Here is a 16,569-nt window from a genome sequence, read left to right on the forward strand (position 1 = left end):
TTGAACGAGATGATGCAATAGCTCTACTCTGCCCCCATCCCTTTCCAACAGGAAATTACGCCAGGGGTCAGAGATGGCATAAGTGACTAATTCTTAAAGGCAAAGTGCTAAAAGCATGTCTTCCATAAAATCCACACTGCTCTGCGCTGCTGTCTGAGGTCACAGGGGCATGAGTCAGGCATGCTGGAAGAAAGCTCACCAATCAAGCTGAGAGAGAGAAAGCCAACCCTTAGCCCCTGGATGAGACAGACCTAGAAATGGCTTAGTGCCCGTTGCCAAACCTCGGGAGTGGAGGATCCTCTGCCCCCTCCGGCTGCATAGCGGCGTCGGGAATGACTTTCCCTTCTCTGGGGTATGGAAGGTGCAGTGTGCTGAACTCTGCTGTTTCTTACAAGTGGCATGTCCCCCTGTGTGTAGTACATTGTTGAACAGGGGCAGTCTGTAGGGGTGGAGTGATTTTGCGAACCCTCATCAGTTGGGTTCTTGTTTTGCAAGCCTAAAAGCTGGGATGGTTTGGATCTGGGCTCCATTAATCCAAATGCTCCCACAAAATTCAAGGGAGGGCTGGGGAATGGTTCTGGTTTGGGGTCCATTTCTAGCCAGGAGGGGCTAAACCCTTTCTCAGAGTGAGAGGTTCCCAGATGCTGTGGGGCAAGGATGCTTCCTGGTTTAGAAGCAAAGGGGTTTTTTTTAATGGAAACTGCTTTCTGAGGGGACTTTGCTGGGGTGAGGGAGCGACTGTGTGAGAAATGCTCCTCATGAAAGAGCCGAGGCACTCACTGTGGATGAGCTTTCAAGAAGTCACTTGTCTGCGACTCCCTGTCCAACCTTTGCCCCTTCCCAGCTGAGACAGAGTGGAGCTGAGGCAGCAGCAAGAAAACCACACATTACAATGACAGGCGCCTAACCAAACTGTTAGGCTTGATCATCAGAATGACCCTCCCCTGTAATCTCAGCCGTGCTAAGCCAAGCAGAGAGCCCCTTCTACCCCAGATCGGAAAGCTAAAGGCCAGGTCCAAGGTGGGAGGGGAGAAGTGCTGCAAACCGAAATGGAGACAAAAATGGGTCAAATAAAGGAGTAATTAAATAAGCTCACGGCGCTAGATATTGCTACCCAGATTTGCATTTTCATGATTAGAATAAGCTTCCTTAGCTATTAAGGTCACTATAGATGCTTAAGAAGGAAAATACAACTCAGATGTAAAAGGAGAAGCCATTAAACATGCATTTTAGTGACAATAACTTTAGAAAGAAAATAACAGACCATTGGCTGTCTGTCCAGAGCACAAACAGGAGTGCATATCTCCCCTTCAGTCACAAAGTCCATGCCTTTGGGTGAATTGAGGACCCCCGGATACCATACGAAATGCTGATGATGGACCGTCACCAAGGGCTTGTCTATTCACAAAATGCTGCAACGGTGCGCTACAGCACTTCGATGAAGATACTACCCACACTGACCGGAGGGGTTCTCCTGCCGCGTAGGTCCTCCACGTCCCCAAGAGGTGGTAGCTAGGGAGACGGGGAAATCCTCCCGTCAACCTAGCCACTGTCTACAGGCGGGGGGTAGGTTGATTTAACTGTGTCACTCAGGGGTGTGGATTTTTCACACCCCTGAGCAATGTAGTTATACCAACCTAATTTCCTAGTATAGACCTGGTCTAAGAAATGGCCTGTCATATAGGAGAGTGGCTTCTGAGACCAAAGGAAGTTTTATTGCGAATACCGACAATTGTTATGAGCCTCCCAGCTCATTCTCAGCAGATTAGGAGGTGTGAGGAAGTAAATACCTAGCCAGTTCCTTGACTGGCAGGCTCACCCCATGACAAAAACCATGTCCTGCACCATTGGCCTCATCCAACATCAAGCACAGATGCTTGCTATGCCCCCGAGCGATCTCATGTGCTCCAGGTTTGAATTGGAGTGGAAAAGGCCCAATAGAAATGTTTACAGTTGATGACTTTAAATATTTCTAATTTTTTAAAACAACTGAGCCAATTTTCTTCAAACCTGGCTTGTTCGTAGATACCACTGAGGCTTCAAATCAGTCAAGGTTGCACTGTATCATTTTTTCTTGTACCTTATGTCACGTCATAAAAGATGCTTCAGCTTGTGTTGGTAAGTCATGTAAAGACTGGCTGTATTTTAGAACAGGAGGGGCAGAACCCTGGGCTTTTGAGTGCTTGATTTCTTAAACGTAACATTGCATTATCATCTGTTACCTCTGTAGTGCCCAAAAGTGTGCTAGGCTCCTCACAGACACATAATTACACTGTCGCCTGCTCCAAAGAACTTCCAGTCTAAACAGATGAAACTGTTGAAGGATGCAGAAATAGGAGCAAATAATTGAGGCCGTGTTTGGCTTGCAGGTTATTAGGTCCCTGATTTTTTAGCGGTTTGTCTTAGTTTTCTGCCAGGAACGTATCTTCATATATATAAACCTGCGTACATTCAAATGGATAGTCCGGTCTGTTCCAATGTAGAGTTCATTTCCTGATATACATCTCTGTAACACAGACCTTATTTCTGTCTCTGGCTCTACAGGTGCCTGTCTTGCGTGAACAGTGCTTTCCGCTGCCATTGGTGCAAATATCGGAACCTTTGCACTCACGACCCCACAACTTGCTCCTTTCAGGAAGGACGGATCAATGTTTCTGAGGTATTGGGATTGGGTTAGGAAATGTTTTCTTACTGGGCTCTTTCTGTTCTGAGCTGACCCGGCCATTCTGTGGAGCAGTGGGTGATATGGTTGGTGTATCTGACGTTTGTAGGAAGTTCTCATGTTTCTCTGGCAAAGAGCTGTGCTCTTGTCCCATTTTTCTCTGTGTTTGGTCTGATCTTAGCTGTTATCCAGATGTGCAGAGGCAGCAGCAAATAAGAACAAAGCAGGAAAATGTCATCTAACAATAGTGATGGGCCTGAGTTGATCCCATCTCTGAGGTTTAGCTACATTCAGACTGACTAATAATTAGCCCTCACTTAGTACTATCCATCCAAGGATCTCAAAAGTGGGTGAGCATCACTAACCCCATTTTATATATGGGGCGCACAGAGCTGCAGTGGCTTTTCCAAAATCACAAAGCAAGTCAATTGCCTAGCTGGCAGGAGGAATCCCCGTGGCCTATCGACTAGGCTACATTTCCAAGTCTGAATTTTGTGACTGTGGCCTGACTGGATAATGGTTTGATCTGGGGTTTCTGCTCCTCAAACAAAGAAATAGCCCCACTTCTGTGGGATCAGGACAAAGCAGCTGTCAGCTCCTTCCGCTGCAGACGCCGCATGCACTGCCAGGTTGTTAGCCAGAAGAATGACATTTCACAGCCCGTTATGGTGTCTGCTCTGAGTTTGTAAACTCCTCTGCAAGGATTATATCTTCTTTCTATTTTGGGAGGTGCTGAGCACAGCTGTGGCTGCCTTTAGAAATAACAGTCCTGATGATCTCTGCCATTCTGGCAGGCTTTTGGTCCATGCCTTTACTGCTTCTACATCTGTGTCTTCACAACATCTGCAGCAGGCACATTTATGGAGTGTCCTTCGGACAGAGGGCCACAAAATGCCTTGCCTGAGGTCAGTCTGGCCACTGGGGCTCCCAGCTTTTACTTGATTTATGGCTCCTCTAAGGCTAAAATGCTTTGAATGGGGTGAGCTTCTGAAAACCAAGATGAAATGGCTCAGGAAGTGAGAGGGAAGAGAGCAGAACACTGAGCCATGAAAGTTCCCTTTATCACTTTTTAGAAGCTCATTGGGCTGCTCACTAAATCAACAAGTAATGCGAGACTAAAGCAACCCATGTGCCTTTCCGGTTAAAATGATGCCAAAAGATGTGTAACAAAAAGTAAGAAACATAAACGAGTTACACGTGTGTGTACATCAGCGGGGGATCAGCGAGGGTGAAGAGACCTGCGAAGGTAATTGAGAACAGGTGCTGCCGCCTTTGTCAGCCGTTTACAAGAATTGACAAGAGGAGGCACTTACCTCAGAGAAGTGTTTCAAGCAGCAGAGAGTGAAGATGCCGGAGGAGAAACTCCCACCCTGGAGACAAAGTGAAAGCTTTACCCTCCTGGTACAAAACCAAGTAGCTTCCTTTCAAGGGAGCAAGAGGGAGAAGAATCTTTGCTTTTGCTACTCCCCAGTGATGTGATTTTTTTTCCCTTCCTGCTAGGAGTCAGATCTGCTGGCTGTAATGACTAAAGTAATCTTGTGCTGCTTCTTCCTGCAGCTCACCCTGCAGAACTGACAAAGCTACAAGAGAGTGATCTGGATGCTATTCCTCCATTTGCACCATCCACAGAATCGTTTACTCTGACCTGATTATTGGGTTAAGCAACTACACCTGTGCAATCTTGCCTGCTTGGGGGATGGTAGTTGGCACAGGTGTCTCTGATAGCTTAATCTGAAGACAGTTGGGTTGGCCCAGTTGTCACTGGGGGGTGGAATTTGGCCTGCAAAACCTCTGTTGCTGGTGATGATGCATGAGAAGGAAAGAACTCAGCGTGCTGACTTTGTGGTACTGAGCCTTTAAAAAATCATATTGCTTATAAACGAGGCACATTTGATCTGGAGTCATTGCCACAATAAGCATGGAATCCACAATTACAGTAATACAGAGCCACTTTTCCAAGCAGAGCTGATTGATCCGGATTTATGACATCTTCCATCTGCCAGAAACTGCCCTTCATCCCAGGTGGAGCATCTCCTTGCAGCCAATCAAAACCCTTAGAAAACAGTTTCCAGGGGGCCAGTTCTCTAAGAATTAAAGCAACAAACTACTTTATTCCTCAGCAGGTTTTTTTAAGCCACATGACTTTCATCACTATCAGTGCAAGTCACATAGTTAAATATCCCTGCTCCAGGTGCTGAAAATACAGAGGCCTGGGGCCCAGCTGCATCCACAGAAACAAGGGCTTTCTGAGATGAGACTGCAGAGGGATTTCATAGCACTGACTGTCTCACTTTATATGGCTTCAGTCCCCAAGGCAAAACAGATGGAGCCTTGAGCCTGAATTTCCCCACTTCTGCAGACTCAAATCGGACCTATAACATGATTTTAATGTGTGAGAAGAGGTTGGGGTTTTGTGCGTGTGTGTGGTGATTATGGGTATAAAATATGTCTGTGTAAATGTATAAAACATGCAGACAGAGAGGGATGTAGATACATAAATCCATTCTTATGCCCCATCCCAGTGGAGAGAGAGAACCAAATAAATCCTATTAGTTTCCCAGGATGTGGGATCCATTCCCTCTTTGATGTCCACTGTGTGCTGATAATGTCATTTCCATGTGTGAGATGCTGAATCAGGGAGATGGAGTGTTTCAGGCTCTGAGAGCTTACAGAGAGCCAAATTTCATTTCCATTCTGACTCTTTCGGGTTTAGGTTTGAGTTGTTGCTTTTAGAGGGATGTCTTTACCACTGACGGTGCCTGTTGGTGCTTTCAGGGATGCTTAAAGTTCCTTGCAAGAAATAATATAAAGCTGAAGCATCCTTTATTTATTTTTTTTTTACACTGAAATCCCGACCTTTCAATGCGTGGGCTCAAAGAGCTGGAATGTGTTCGCTCTGGAGGAGCACACTAGGGGCCTTATCTGAAGTCAGTGGCAGTCTTTCCATTGACTTCAGTGAGCTTTGGATCAGGTCTGACTCCTAGAGAGAGAAGTTTGGTGAAGCTATTTGGCAATTACGCAGGAAAAAGAACGAGTAGCAATGAAAAGCCTTATGAAGCAGGATTAACTCTTCCCAGCTTTGAAACTCTGGGTTATTGGTAACTTTTTTTTTTTCAATCGTTAGATTTATATAAGCCGGAACCTGGAGTGCTCGTCATTGTTTGGGAGCAGGGGCGCAGGAAATAGTGATAGCGGGATGGGAGGGAGAGCCCGATCTGAAACTATAGGGGATAACAAGATAAAGTGCAGGGATTTGATCCAGTTCCCATTGAAGTCAAGGGAGCTTTGCCGCTGACTACAATGGGAGCAGGATTGCACCTCAGGTATGGGTTGCAAAGGGATACATTCAATGCAGAAACCTAGTTTGAGGCCTGGTCTACACCTGAAACAAAGGTTGACCTAGCTACATCACTCAGGGCTGTGAAACATTTCATGCCTGAGCACTGTACTTAGGTCAACCCAATCCCCAGTGTAGACACAGCGAGGTCAATAGAAGGATTCTTCTGTCACCTGAGTTACTGCCTCTCGGAGAAGTGAATTAATGACAGCACCAGGAAAACCCCTTCCGTCAGTGTAGTATCTACACTCCCGCACAGCTTAGACATAACCTGATCTAAACTGCTGTTTTTTAGTTTATTATTAATTATCGCAGTGCCGTAAATACATGTGACACTTTACAAAATACAGGCCAAGACACAGGTTGCAACTGAATTCATATAACACAAAACAGAGGACAAAAGGTCATGTCATAGTGAATTTACCAGTGAGAATCTACCACGGAGTCAGTTCGGTTTCTTCTTTCCATGCTTGACTTCTGAGGGCCAAATTCTGTTCTCTTTTCCATTCCGTTAAATCTGGGGCAATGCCCTTGATATCAGTGGAGTAGCTCCTGATTTACACCAGCGAGAGCACGATCTAGGTCTGAGTGTTTTAGCATGGGTTAATGCTTATAACTTTTGTGCATAATTAGTTGATGCTCATCATATGGAAAGCCCTCAATAAGTGCCTTACTCAGGGGAAATGCCCCAAAATTCTAGGGTAGTTTGCCTGAGTAAGAGCAGCAGAGGTGGCTGCATTTCATTGGTGTGGAATTTGAATAGTTCCTTTGGGATCTTTGGGGGTCGAAGCATAAAATATGATCATCTCTGTAAATTGTGTATGTATCTATTTCACAGGCAGGACATTCTATAATAATATGTGTCACTCTTGCATTGGAGAGTGGAGGTACTAATGCCTACTCTAACTCACTACAGGATTTACTTCTCATGAATGAGAAAAGAAAGTAAACTGACTCTGGAACAAATCGCATCTTCCGCTGACAGCATCTCTCTCTCTCTTTTATGGAGCACTCAAGGGACACTCAGAACTTCATAGTGGCAGCAGTGATAAAACTCAGCAGCAGCAGCACGGACACCTGCCATTTGAGTTAAAGGACCATCTCCGTTAGCTGTATAGGGCTTGTGCCAGTTGTGCTTTTTTTATTCCAACCAGTAGAGGGCAGCGATGTGCATGCGAATGTGCGTGCATGCACCCCTCCTTATGAAATTTCTGGAAAACACTGATAAAAATCTGAAGTTGATTAACAATAGAAAAGGTATTCATACAGTGTGCAGTGTATCCCAAACTAAATAATTGTGATTAAAAACTCACTCATAATGGATAAGTTAGGAGAGACTGTATATGGACAGGCACACACACTGTATATAAATCTACATACCTGCACAAAAACAGCTACACATACCTGGATACCCAGTCATGTATACACAGCACACAAACACATGCGCAGGTGCATTAATGCAGTGACACGTACCTGTATGCTCCGTCACGTGCATAGGCTATGCAAATGCATGTGTGCACAGATGACCTTGTGCATTATTGCCGTGACAATTTTTTAAAAAGAACTGAAAGCAAAGCAGAGAATTGGGATTGGAACTGACACAAACAGGGAATGGAGGGGCCCCCATGGTGCTTTCAGTAATGTATGCAACTTCTGAGCAAACTCAGCACCCTTCCCGAGCCCCTGCAGGTTTTGTAGCTTCAATCTGATAAATTCAGTAAAAATGGCCAGCAGCGATGTCGTCCCCACAAGTGCCTGTTCTGTTGGTAATGTGGAATCTCTGTAAATATCCCTCCATTCCAAACTTTGTCCCCTTATTAATACAATCACTGTAGCTGTCAAACAACATATAGGGGCTGCACTTTTTCCCTTGTCCCCTGAGAAGAGTGCACGCGTAATCTGACTAACTCTTTATTTTCCCCAGTATCGCAATGTGACATTTTTCTTCTAGTGAAACCCTTGCTAAAAGAAAAAATCCATTATGTCCTACTTGCCTCTAATGATGGTAGAAAATTTTTTGCTACCAGCAATTTCAGCTCTCCAATATCAATGAAAAATGTGAGTTCTGTTTTTTTTCTCCTTTATAGGAAAAAAGAATTTCTTCAACACTCAGCTTGTCTAGTGAATGATTGTTGCCAAGAAGGATAATGGTCCATAACATACTCATTTTTTCAGGGCTAAATATTGAGATTCTCCTGCAGCGACACAGTTAAAGTTTGTTTTGTTTTGGTTGGGGGGGGGGGGGTTGTGACATTTATAACAACAATAAAAATAAATACTTTACAGTTCCGGAGCACCTTTCATCACAAGGGATTCCAAAGCAGGGCTTGTCAAAGAGATCTAGAAGAGTTAGAGGCCCAGACTAGGTATTTGGTCCCCTTTCCAGCTAAATACAGACCCACTGAAATGCAGTCATCTCTGTGGTGGAGGGTGGCGTCTGCTTAATAATGCACAACAGAGAGGACAAGGAAGGAACTTTTGTTCAAGGACATTGGGGAAAAGCCCTGTCTTAGACAATTGCACAAGCTCTTAAGAGTGCCTACAGCTCTTCAGAGAGCCCTTGCAGCATGATTCTTAGCAGTATAAATGTTGAATCAGCCCTGCTGTGATTTGAACTTGTGATACCCAAGTATTAGGTTTGTCAGAGTTGATGCTTAAAACAGTTAGCATTCCCTTCCAGCTTGTAAAGTCACTACTTCAGAGGAATGGTCATTTTTCCCCCCCGCCCAGGATGGCCATCTTCCCCTCTGCTGGAGTTTAAAATCACTGTTGGCTGTTAATCCGTGGAAGGCCTGTTAGAAATAAAATAAAAAATATACAGGGAAAAGTGCCATTAAAAAAAGAGTTTACGAGGCAGTAGCTTAAGCTACTGGCTCTCCCATACTGGCCAGCGTCTGTTTCTCATTTACAACATGCCTGAGTCAGTGGAGAGATGAGATCCTGTCAGTATACCTGTGAGCTGGGCAGGGTATTCATTCAGTCTGCCTAATGGTTGCTGATGAGACTTGCATAGATGGAAAGAGCCAGATCCTGGTGGTGACAGCTCTTGAGTTAGTTTAATTGATAGAAAGAGTTGTCCAATGGTTAGAGCACTAGCCTAGCACTTGGACACATTGGGTCAGGGCCCTGCTGTGACACAGACTTCCTGTGTGACACAGGACAAGTCACTTAAGTTTTCCTGGGCATCAGTCCTCCATCGGTGCTTCATAGGGAGGTTGTGAGGACAAATACTTTGAAGATTGAGAGTTGCTCAGGTATTGCAGTAGTAGGGTGCATGTAAATACTGTAGGTAATTCTGCCTCGGCATTTAGAGACGTAGCTTTTAATCCTGGTTTTATATTCCCTTGTGTGAATCACTTCACCTGATGGAGTCTGTTTGCCCATCTGTAGAATGAGGGTAATGATATTTACTACTAAATGTTGTTTGTACAGTGATATCCTGCATATTTAAATTATTTAACTACAATCTCTAGGTGCCCAGAAGTGTGAAGTTTTGTTAGTTACTTTCATCTGTTTGTTGTAATCGCCTGTTGTCTCTCATCAGATACTTGCATTGGAAGCCCTTTGAGGCCTGGGCTGTCTTGTCATTGTGTGTATGTCCAGCGCCTAGCACAACGGGTCCCTGACTAGGGACCTCCAGGTTCTACCACAATACACATGTTAAATAATGCTATTCTGGCCAGGCAGGGACAGGAGATGGGAACAGAACTGAGGACTTCTTTGACTCCCAGCCGTGTGCTTAAACAGAGGCTATCACCTTTCCCTGCCACTTTTCCCAAACTCACAATTTTTGACCTGGTGGCATTCTGATTTTTTGTTGGCTCATTTAATGCAAATGCCCAGAAAATATTTTTGTCTGGTTTTTGATGGAAAATTTAATAAAATGTTTCCAGCTTCATAAAGCCAGCACGTTTCAAAGATTAAATAACTTTCACTTCTCCCGGCTCAAGCTGAGGACCCCCAAAGCTTACTTTGATTGTGAAATGATCCAGGATTCAAGTCTGTCTTCATTTGAGTCCTCTCATTGTCCGGATCTCTGGTCAGTATTGGAAGCCTTTGCAGCTCAGGAAGGAGTTCATTACCTCCCTACCGTGGGGCATTAAACTCAATGACAGTGGAGACTGCCTCTCTGTTTGGCCCTGGCTTGTGGTGCTGCATCCAGGGTCATTTCCCACTCTCTGGGTAGCTGTTAGGAAGTCCTCATCTCTGTCATTCCAGGAGAGGAACCCATTTCCCTTACTCTTTGATACAAGACAGTGGGAGCCCATTTCTAAATCCCAGGCCATATTAGGCTCTTCCCCAGAATCTGTCATAGTCTGTTAGCTCTTGAGGAGACAGGCTGCCGGTTCCTTTGGTGAAAAGAGTCCATTCCCTGCTCTGTCCTTTTCAATTCCATGTGTGTTTCTCCAGTCTGCAGCAGGAAAGGCCTGCAGTGGAATTTCTGTGTAGTCCCTCTCCAACCTTGTGGGCTGCAGCTGAGTAGCCCCCTTCCCACTCTGTGAGTCCCCTCTGGTTTCTTGGTTTCCTTTCTAATTGCTGTAACTTTGACCTGGCAGGAGGATGGTGCTTTAGGTCTTTATCTGTAACACTCTGACCATTTGCATTTGATTAGGAGAGTTTTATTCTTGACACAGCTCCAGATTCCATCCCGAAGGTGAATGGAATCTTGAACCTGGATCGAGAAATGCTTGTGCTGTCCGTTGGCTTGAATCACTTAGCCGCCACAGAGAAACACCTTCCCTCCTGCCTGTCAGGATCATAGGTTCCCTTTATGAAACAGAAGGATTTTGAAGGATGACAGGCCAGGTTTGCTGTTTCCGGGCTTAATCTGAAAAGCTCTAGGAAGTCTAAAGGGACCATTTCCAGAAGAGTTAGGGGTTTAAGTTCCTGAGGCCTAAAGGATATTGCGAGGAAGAAGGGGAGTTAGCATCCTGGCTTCCAGTGACATCAAAGATCATCCTTATAGAGAGCTGGCATCCCCTTAGCTAGCTTTGCTTTATATCTGGCATGGTGAGATATCTCCAGTGAACGATTGCAACAGATCTGTGGATGTAGCTGCAAATACCTGTGGGCAGTTTTGCTGTCTGTACAGTACGCTGAGAGCTTTGGAGCATCCACTGTAAGCATGCAGCCTTTCCACTCACTCCCCTCACATACCCGTGTAAACTTGGATTGCTATGCATAGAGCAACCTGATTTTGTTTCCTCATTTCCCCCTCAGCGAGGGCCCCATTCTACACGCATTAGCTCTCAGCGCGCAGAATACCCACTGAGCTCAGCGGGAATGCCATGCGAAGAAGCATTGCAGAATTGGACCCTTTTTGAATCAGGTATCTATTTTACAGCTAGCATTTGCTGAAGGGCTTTCAGGACAGTTACCCGGTCTGTACCGGTTTCTAGAGATGGGATCCAATTTTGCAGACTCAAGATGAGTTCATAGAAGCATCTAGTCTGGGATTTTCTGAAGAGCCTAAGGGAGTTAAGTGTCCATCTCCCATTTAAATTCATTGGGATTTGGGTGCTAATTTCCTTGGGTCTACGTGAAAATCCCAGCCCTAAACTTCAGGGTGCTTATTTTAACCAAAGCTCTGAGCGTTTGGACACCTCTGTCTTCCCATCAGCATGGATGGGAGCGGAAGGTGCGGCTTCACATACAGGAGCAGCACCTCAGCCCTTCAGCTTCCTTCCGGGCCCAGTTGCAGGTGGCAGAAGTCCCACTCATGCATCACTGAGCTAAGAGAGGATCAGTACTGGTGACACCTTTGGCTTTCTGCAGAGAGTTAGTTGGAAATTTCTCAATACATGGAGTTTTCACTGGAAAATGTCAATTAATCAAAACAAAAACTTTTTGCAGGTAAGGATTGGTGTCGATGAAACTCTGGTTGGAAAGGTTTCTTGGGCCCAGGATGGGCTTTCTAGTCAAAACGAGAGAATTAAGATCCCGCCCCAGAATAACCTTTAGTCCAGTGATTAGGGCTTGGACCTGGCTTTCCCACATCCCAGCTCAGTGCCTTAACCACCAGGCTATAGGCTATATTGGGAGGAGTGAATCTCTCCCTCTCTCTCTGGTTTTTTGTGGAAACTTTTGAAAGGTCTGTGTTTTGTCCAGATGCAGAATGGGAACATATTTGAAATCTCAAAAATGTTCATGGGGTCAAGAAAACCATTTCCCTCTCATCTCTGTTTCTGCATACAGGTGCAGCTGGGCAGTTGGAGACTAGCCAGAGGTTTTGGATGATGGGGTAGGGTAAGAGAGAAGAGGGAAATAGGTTTGTGAGGTTGGGGCTGCAGATTGTGAAATTAATAGGATATTGAAATAATTTTGCTAAAATAAAACACAGAAAAAGAAGTGGCACCTGGTCGCAAAAGGGAAGCATATCCTATACCTATCCCACCGATCAGTCTGTTTTTGAAGCAACAGACACTGATGTGCATCCCAGGAATGAAACCTGATTAAAAATGAAGCCTAGAATGAGTGTTCAGTGTGTAGTTAGGAGGATCCAATCCCCCTCCCAGTAAAACCGGGCTTCGATGGTATTGGGGACCTGAAGCAATTGATAATGCATTGCCTCTAGCTTGTGGGGGAAGAGTGGAGTGGGGGGTACTCTTGGGGTTTGCGTCTCCAGAGATAAAATGCATAACCCCCAGCAAGCCAGGAGGAACAATGATGCTTCAATATACTTCCTGAATAATAACATCCCCTCTTGTGTGGCTGCAATGAAAATATCCTGTGCAGAAAATATTGCTGAAGGTTATTTTTCCCTGCACTTAATCTTCTGTCTTGCGGGCAGATTGAGGAGTGCAAAGAGCATTATCTGTGATCGAATACACTGGGGTGCATGCTGACTCTAAGTGCAGGGTGTTTGGCTGCCCTTCCTGGTAAACAGCCATCCAATCTAGATCCAGGTTAATGTCCCAAATGCCTAGAGTTCAGGTGTGTTCAGACCTCACTTTATATAAAGGTAAGTGGCCCCCTAGTAACTGGAGCACCTTTGTCTCCATGTTTTCTCCTCCCAGGACTGCCCACAGCTGTTTCCCACAGAAGAGATTCTGATCCCAGTGGGGGAGGTGAAGCCCATCACACTGAAAGCCAGAAACCTGCCCCAGCCCCAGTCTGGCCAGCGTGGGTATGAATGTGTCCTCAACATTCAAGGAGTTATTCATCGTGTGCCAGCTCTGCGCTTCAACAGCTCCAGTGTCCAGTGCCAGAACAGTTCGGTAAGGGGCTGGTGCTGTGGGGATTGAAGTGGGAGAAGGGAAGGAATTGTTGGAATGAGAGAGGGGAGCGGCTGCAGTGATAGGAGAGGGGCAGGATAAAGGGGGCCCAACAGCCATGCTGCAAGTGAGTCCTGGAATGCAGAAGCTTTAGAGTTGAATGGATGAGGTTATCTGGGAGCTGCAGAGCCTACTCCTGAGGTGAATTTGCACCATTGACTAACCCTTCCACATGCTGTGAGGCAGGTAAGTTTTGTTATCTTTACTTCCAGATGGGGGAACTAAGTGAGGTTACATAACTTGCCCAAGGCCACAGAGGAAGTCAGTGTTAGACTTGGGCCTAGAATCAGGAGTTGTTCCCGGCTCCCATCACTGTGTTCTAACCACTAGGCAATACTTCCACTTATCAATATCAGAGATGCCTCTTTATTTTATTTAAACCAGCCATCCCAGCTCTAACACAGCCGTCACCCCAATGTTGACATCAACGAGGAGACACTGTGAGTAAGGCAAATTTAACTAGAAGAGGAAAAGATGAAAGGAAAATGGGAATGGGGAGGCAGAAAGAATAAAAAAAAATCCAGGTGTTAAACTAATCCTGAATTTCAGATGGGAATCTGCTGTAGGCATGTGAGGTGTTTAATTATAATACTGGCTGGGTGAAGTTCCTTTATCTGCCAGCTCCTCTCAGTGACTGTCGGGGGTCAGTGAAGGCGGGGCAGGGACAGGTCGGAGGAAGAATACAACAAAAGTGTTAAGGCAAGCTAATTCCCGCAGGAGAGAGAGAGACAGAGAATTATTGGCCTCTTATCAGAGAGCTGTCAAATTCCAGGTCTCAGCAGCTTAATGGAATGTGTGATGCCAGGAAAGAGGGGAGTGGGACTCAGCTAGGGGAGCAGACGTGGCACTGCAGAGTGATACAAATTCTCTAAATAAACCACTAAAGACGTGCGCACAGGGGACGACTGCAGCTTGGTCTGCACTGTGACAGTGTGGCACAGCCCATGAAAGTAAAGCCCAAGAGATTCTACAGCAACTTCTCAAGCTGTACGAATGCCATTGGAGCCATTAACAGAGAATATCATCGTACTTCTTAGAGGGAAGGCTCTAACTTCTTGCAGTCTTTCTTGCACATGGTAGAGAACAAAACACAGGTTCTGCTGCATTCACAGCACAATACAGATCTCAGCTCTTCACAAAGGCCATTCTCCAAAATGCAGAGGAAGGACCTCTATGTTTGTTTGCAGAAGACACTAGCCTACAAATGGAAAAAGGGCCGGGTAAAGGAGTTTGGGTCTCTGATCTCCAGTCATGTATCAGTGTGGGTTTTAGAAAGGTACATGGACAGATAGCTACAGTTGCTTGGTTCTAGATGGTGGAACCAGGAACTTCAGGATCTACTTTAACAATCCATGCAGATACTCAGAACTTATTAATGAGGTTCTGAATTGTCTTAAATTTCCCTGGATATTTGTGCCTCACTAGCTCTCTGTAGGCCCCATAGCAGGGTAGATAATAAATGTAATAATACTAAATAGCCCTTTTCCTATCCGAAGTGATTTATAAACATTACCTAACAAATACTCAGAGCAGCCCTGCTTTAGGGAGATCCTATTATCCTTCTATACAAATGGGAAACTGGAGGCTGACAGTTAAGGGCTAGTCTGCACACAGAGTTGTACCAATATAACTAAAGGTGTGGTTTTATAATGATTTAGTTAAACCTGAGCAACTCTATGTGGGTGAGGCCACTTTGATATCTGTTTAATCCAGGCTTGTATCATTTAGCTCACACTGGTAAATGTATATGGGCACGCTAAACCAGTATAAGTAGATCTACATTAAACCAGTGCAACTTCTGTGTGTAGACAAGTGACTTGTCCAAGACTACACAGTGATCTAGTGTCAGAGTGGGGATTAGAACGCTGGACCTCGTGAGTCTAGTCCTGTACTTATTCCATTCTGGTCACATCATTCTTAACAGCATGAGGGCTGATGTGGAACAGATGTGGATAAATAATCTGTGAGGGGGGGAACACTACATAGTCAAGTGTTTTGGTGGAGTTTCTTTAATATGCTTGCTTTTTACAGTCCCATCCACATTTTCCTTGTTGGATAATTGGACTCACTGGTTTATCTGCAAAGACTGCCACCATAGGGCCCAATATGTGCTAATTATGATTATGGCACTTGTGAAGTGTCCACTAGGAGAATGGTCTGAGACCTCCAAACTCATCTGTATGGCCCCTGGGCATCCGTCAGAGAGTCAGGAATTCCAGTCCGTGCTACCCTCATCTGGATTTGAGCTGGTGACTTAGAAAGCTCCTCTCCACCCTGAATAGGGCGCATTGACTGAAATATTTCTGTAGTAAGTTGTCAGATCTTTGCAGCACATTTGTACATTCCTGATTCCATTGAGGGAGTGTGGTGGTTAGACGGAAAGTTGGCCCAATCTGTCTCCTGGGCAGAAGTGCCACGGTGTAGAGCCTCAGTCTGGTCTCATTAAATAGTGGGGCTGTATTTATGAGAAAAACCAGCGTGTCTGGGATAATTAATCTATTACCTTTTGCAGGATCCATCAACTCATTTTAATTATCTTTCCCTGGCAAGGAGAAATGAGTCTCACTATGTGGACTCAAAGCAGGATCCTAGAGCTGAGAGTTAGAATTGTCGGTCACTCAGACATCATCACATGTGTTTTAAGCAAAAAGTTGTCATGGTTATTAAAAAAAAAAAATTTCCTTCATGGTATCTCTTCCTGATGCATCCTCCCGACCACATCCCCTAAACGTGTTTCTTATCTTGTTCCTTAGTATCTCTATGACGGGATGGACATAAGCAACTTAGCAGTGGATTTTGCTGTGGTGTGGAATGGAAACTTCATTATTGACAACCCAGAGGATTTGAAAGGTAATGGGTGCTCGGCTTACTGCTGCAGGGTCTTATCCTTGGGTCATGAGGTGGAGGGGACCTGATAAGGGCTTGGGGGAGTGTGTGGTCAAGCCCATTTCTAGAAAAAGAAATTTCTATTCACAGGAAGACTGGGCTAGAACTCTGTTAGTCACAGCCAAGTTATACCACTGTTGTACCCAGCACCATTCTGATCCCAGTGTGGACTCTGCCCAGATTTCTAGCCCACAGTTAGCCATGGCCCAGACCCTCAGCATTACAGAATTGGCCCTTAGTGAAAGCAGCCTGTGCACTGCAAAAAGGAAGCCTTTACTAAACACATTGACCAGCAGCCAGCTCAGAGACATCTCTGCCACATGCGGCTGCCTCAGACCCCTCTGTCACAGGTCAGCATGTCCTCCTCCTGCACTCGCATCCACAAGGTTGTGGCAAAGGTTTTCAGGTTT

General features: G+C 45.3%; 1 protein-coding gene across 2 annotated transcripts in view; it reads left to right on the forward strand.

The window, feature by feature from the left end:
* PLXNA2 (plexin A2) overlaps nt 1-16,569 on the forward strand; it is a 312,031-nt gene that overhangs the window by 212,784 nt on the left and 82,678 nt on the right. For both annotated transcript variants that reach the window (XM_074936273.1, XM_074936274.1), the window contains exons 9-11: nt 2,545-2,659; nt 13,016-13,216; nt 16,027-16,123. In XM_074936273.1, the coding sequence (XP_074792374.1) occupies nt 2,545-2,659; nt 13,016-13,216; nt 16,027-16,123 (413 nt within the window). The remainder of the gene's footprint in view (nt 1-2,544; nt 2,660-13,015; nt 13,217-16,026; nt 16,124-16,569) is intronic.

Source organism: Natator depressus, chromosome 21 (genome assembly GCF_965152275.1).
Source record: "Natator depressus isolate rNatDep1 chromosome 21, rNatDep2.hap1, whole genome shotgun sequence".
Taxonomy (NCBI): domain Eukaryota; kingdom Metazoa; phylum Chordata; order Testudines; family Cheloniidae; genus Natator; species Natator depressus.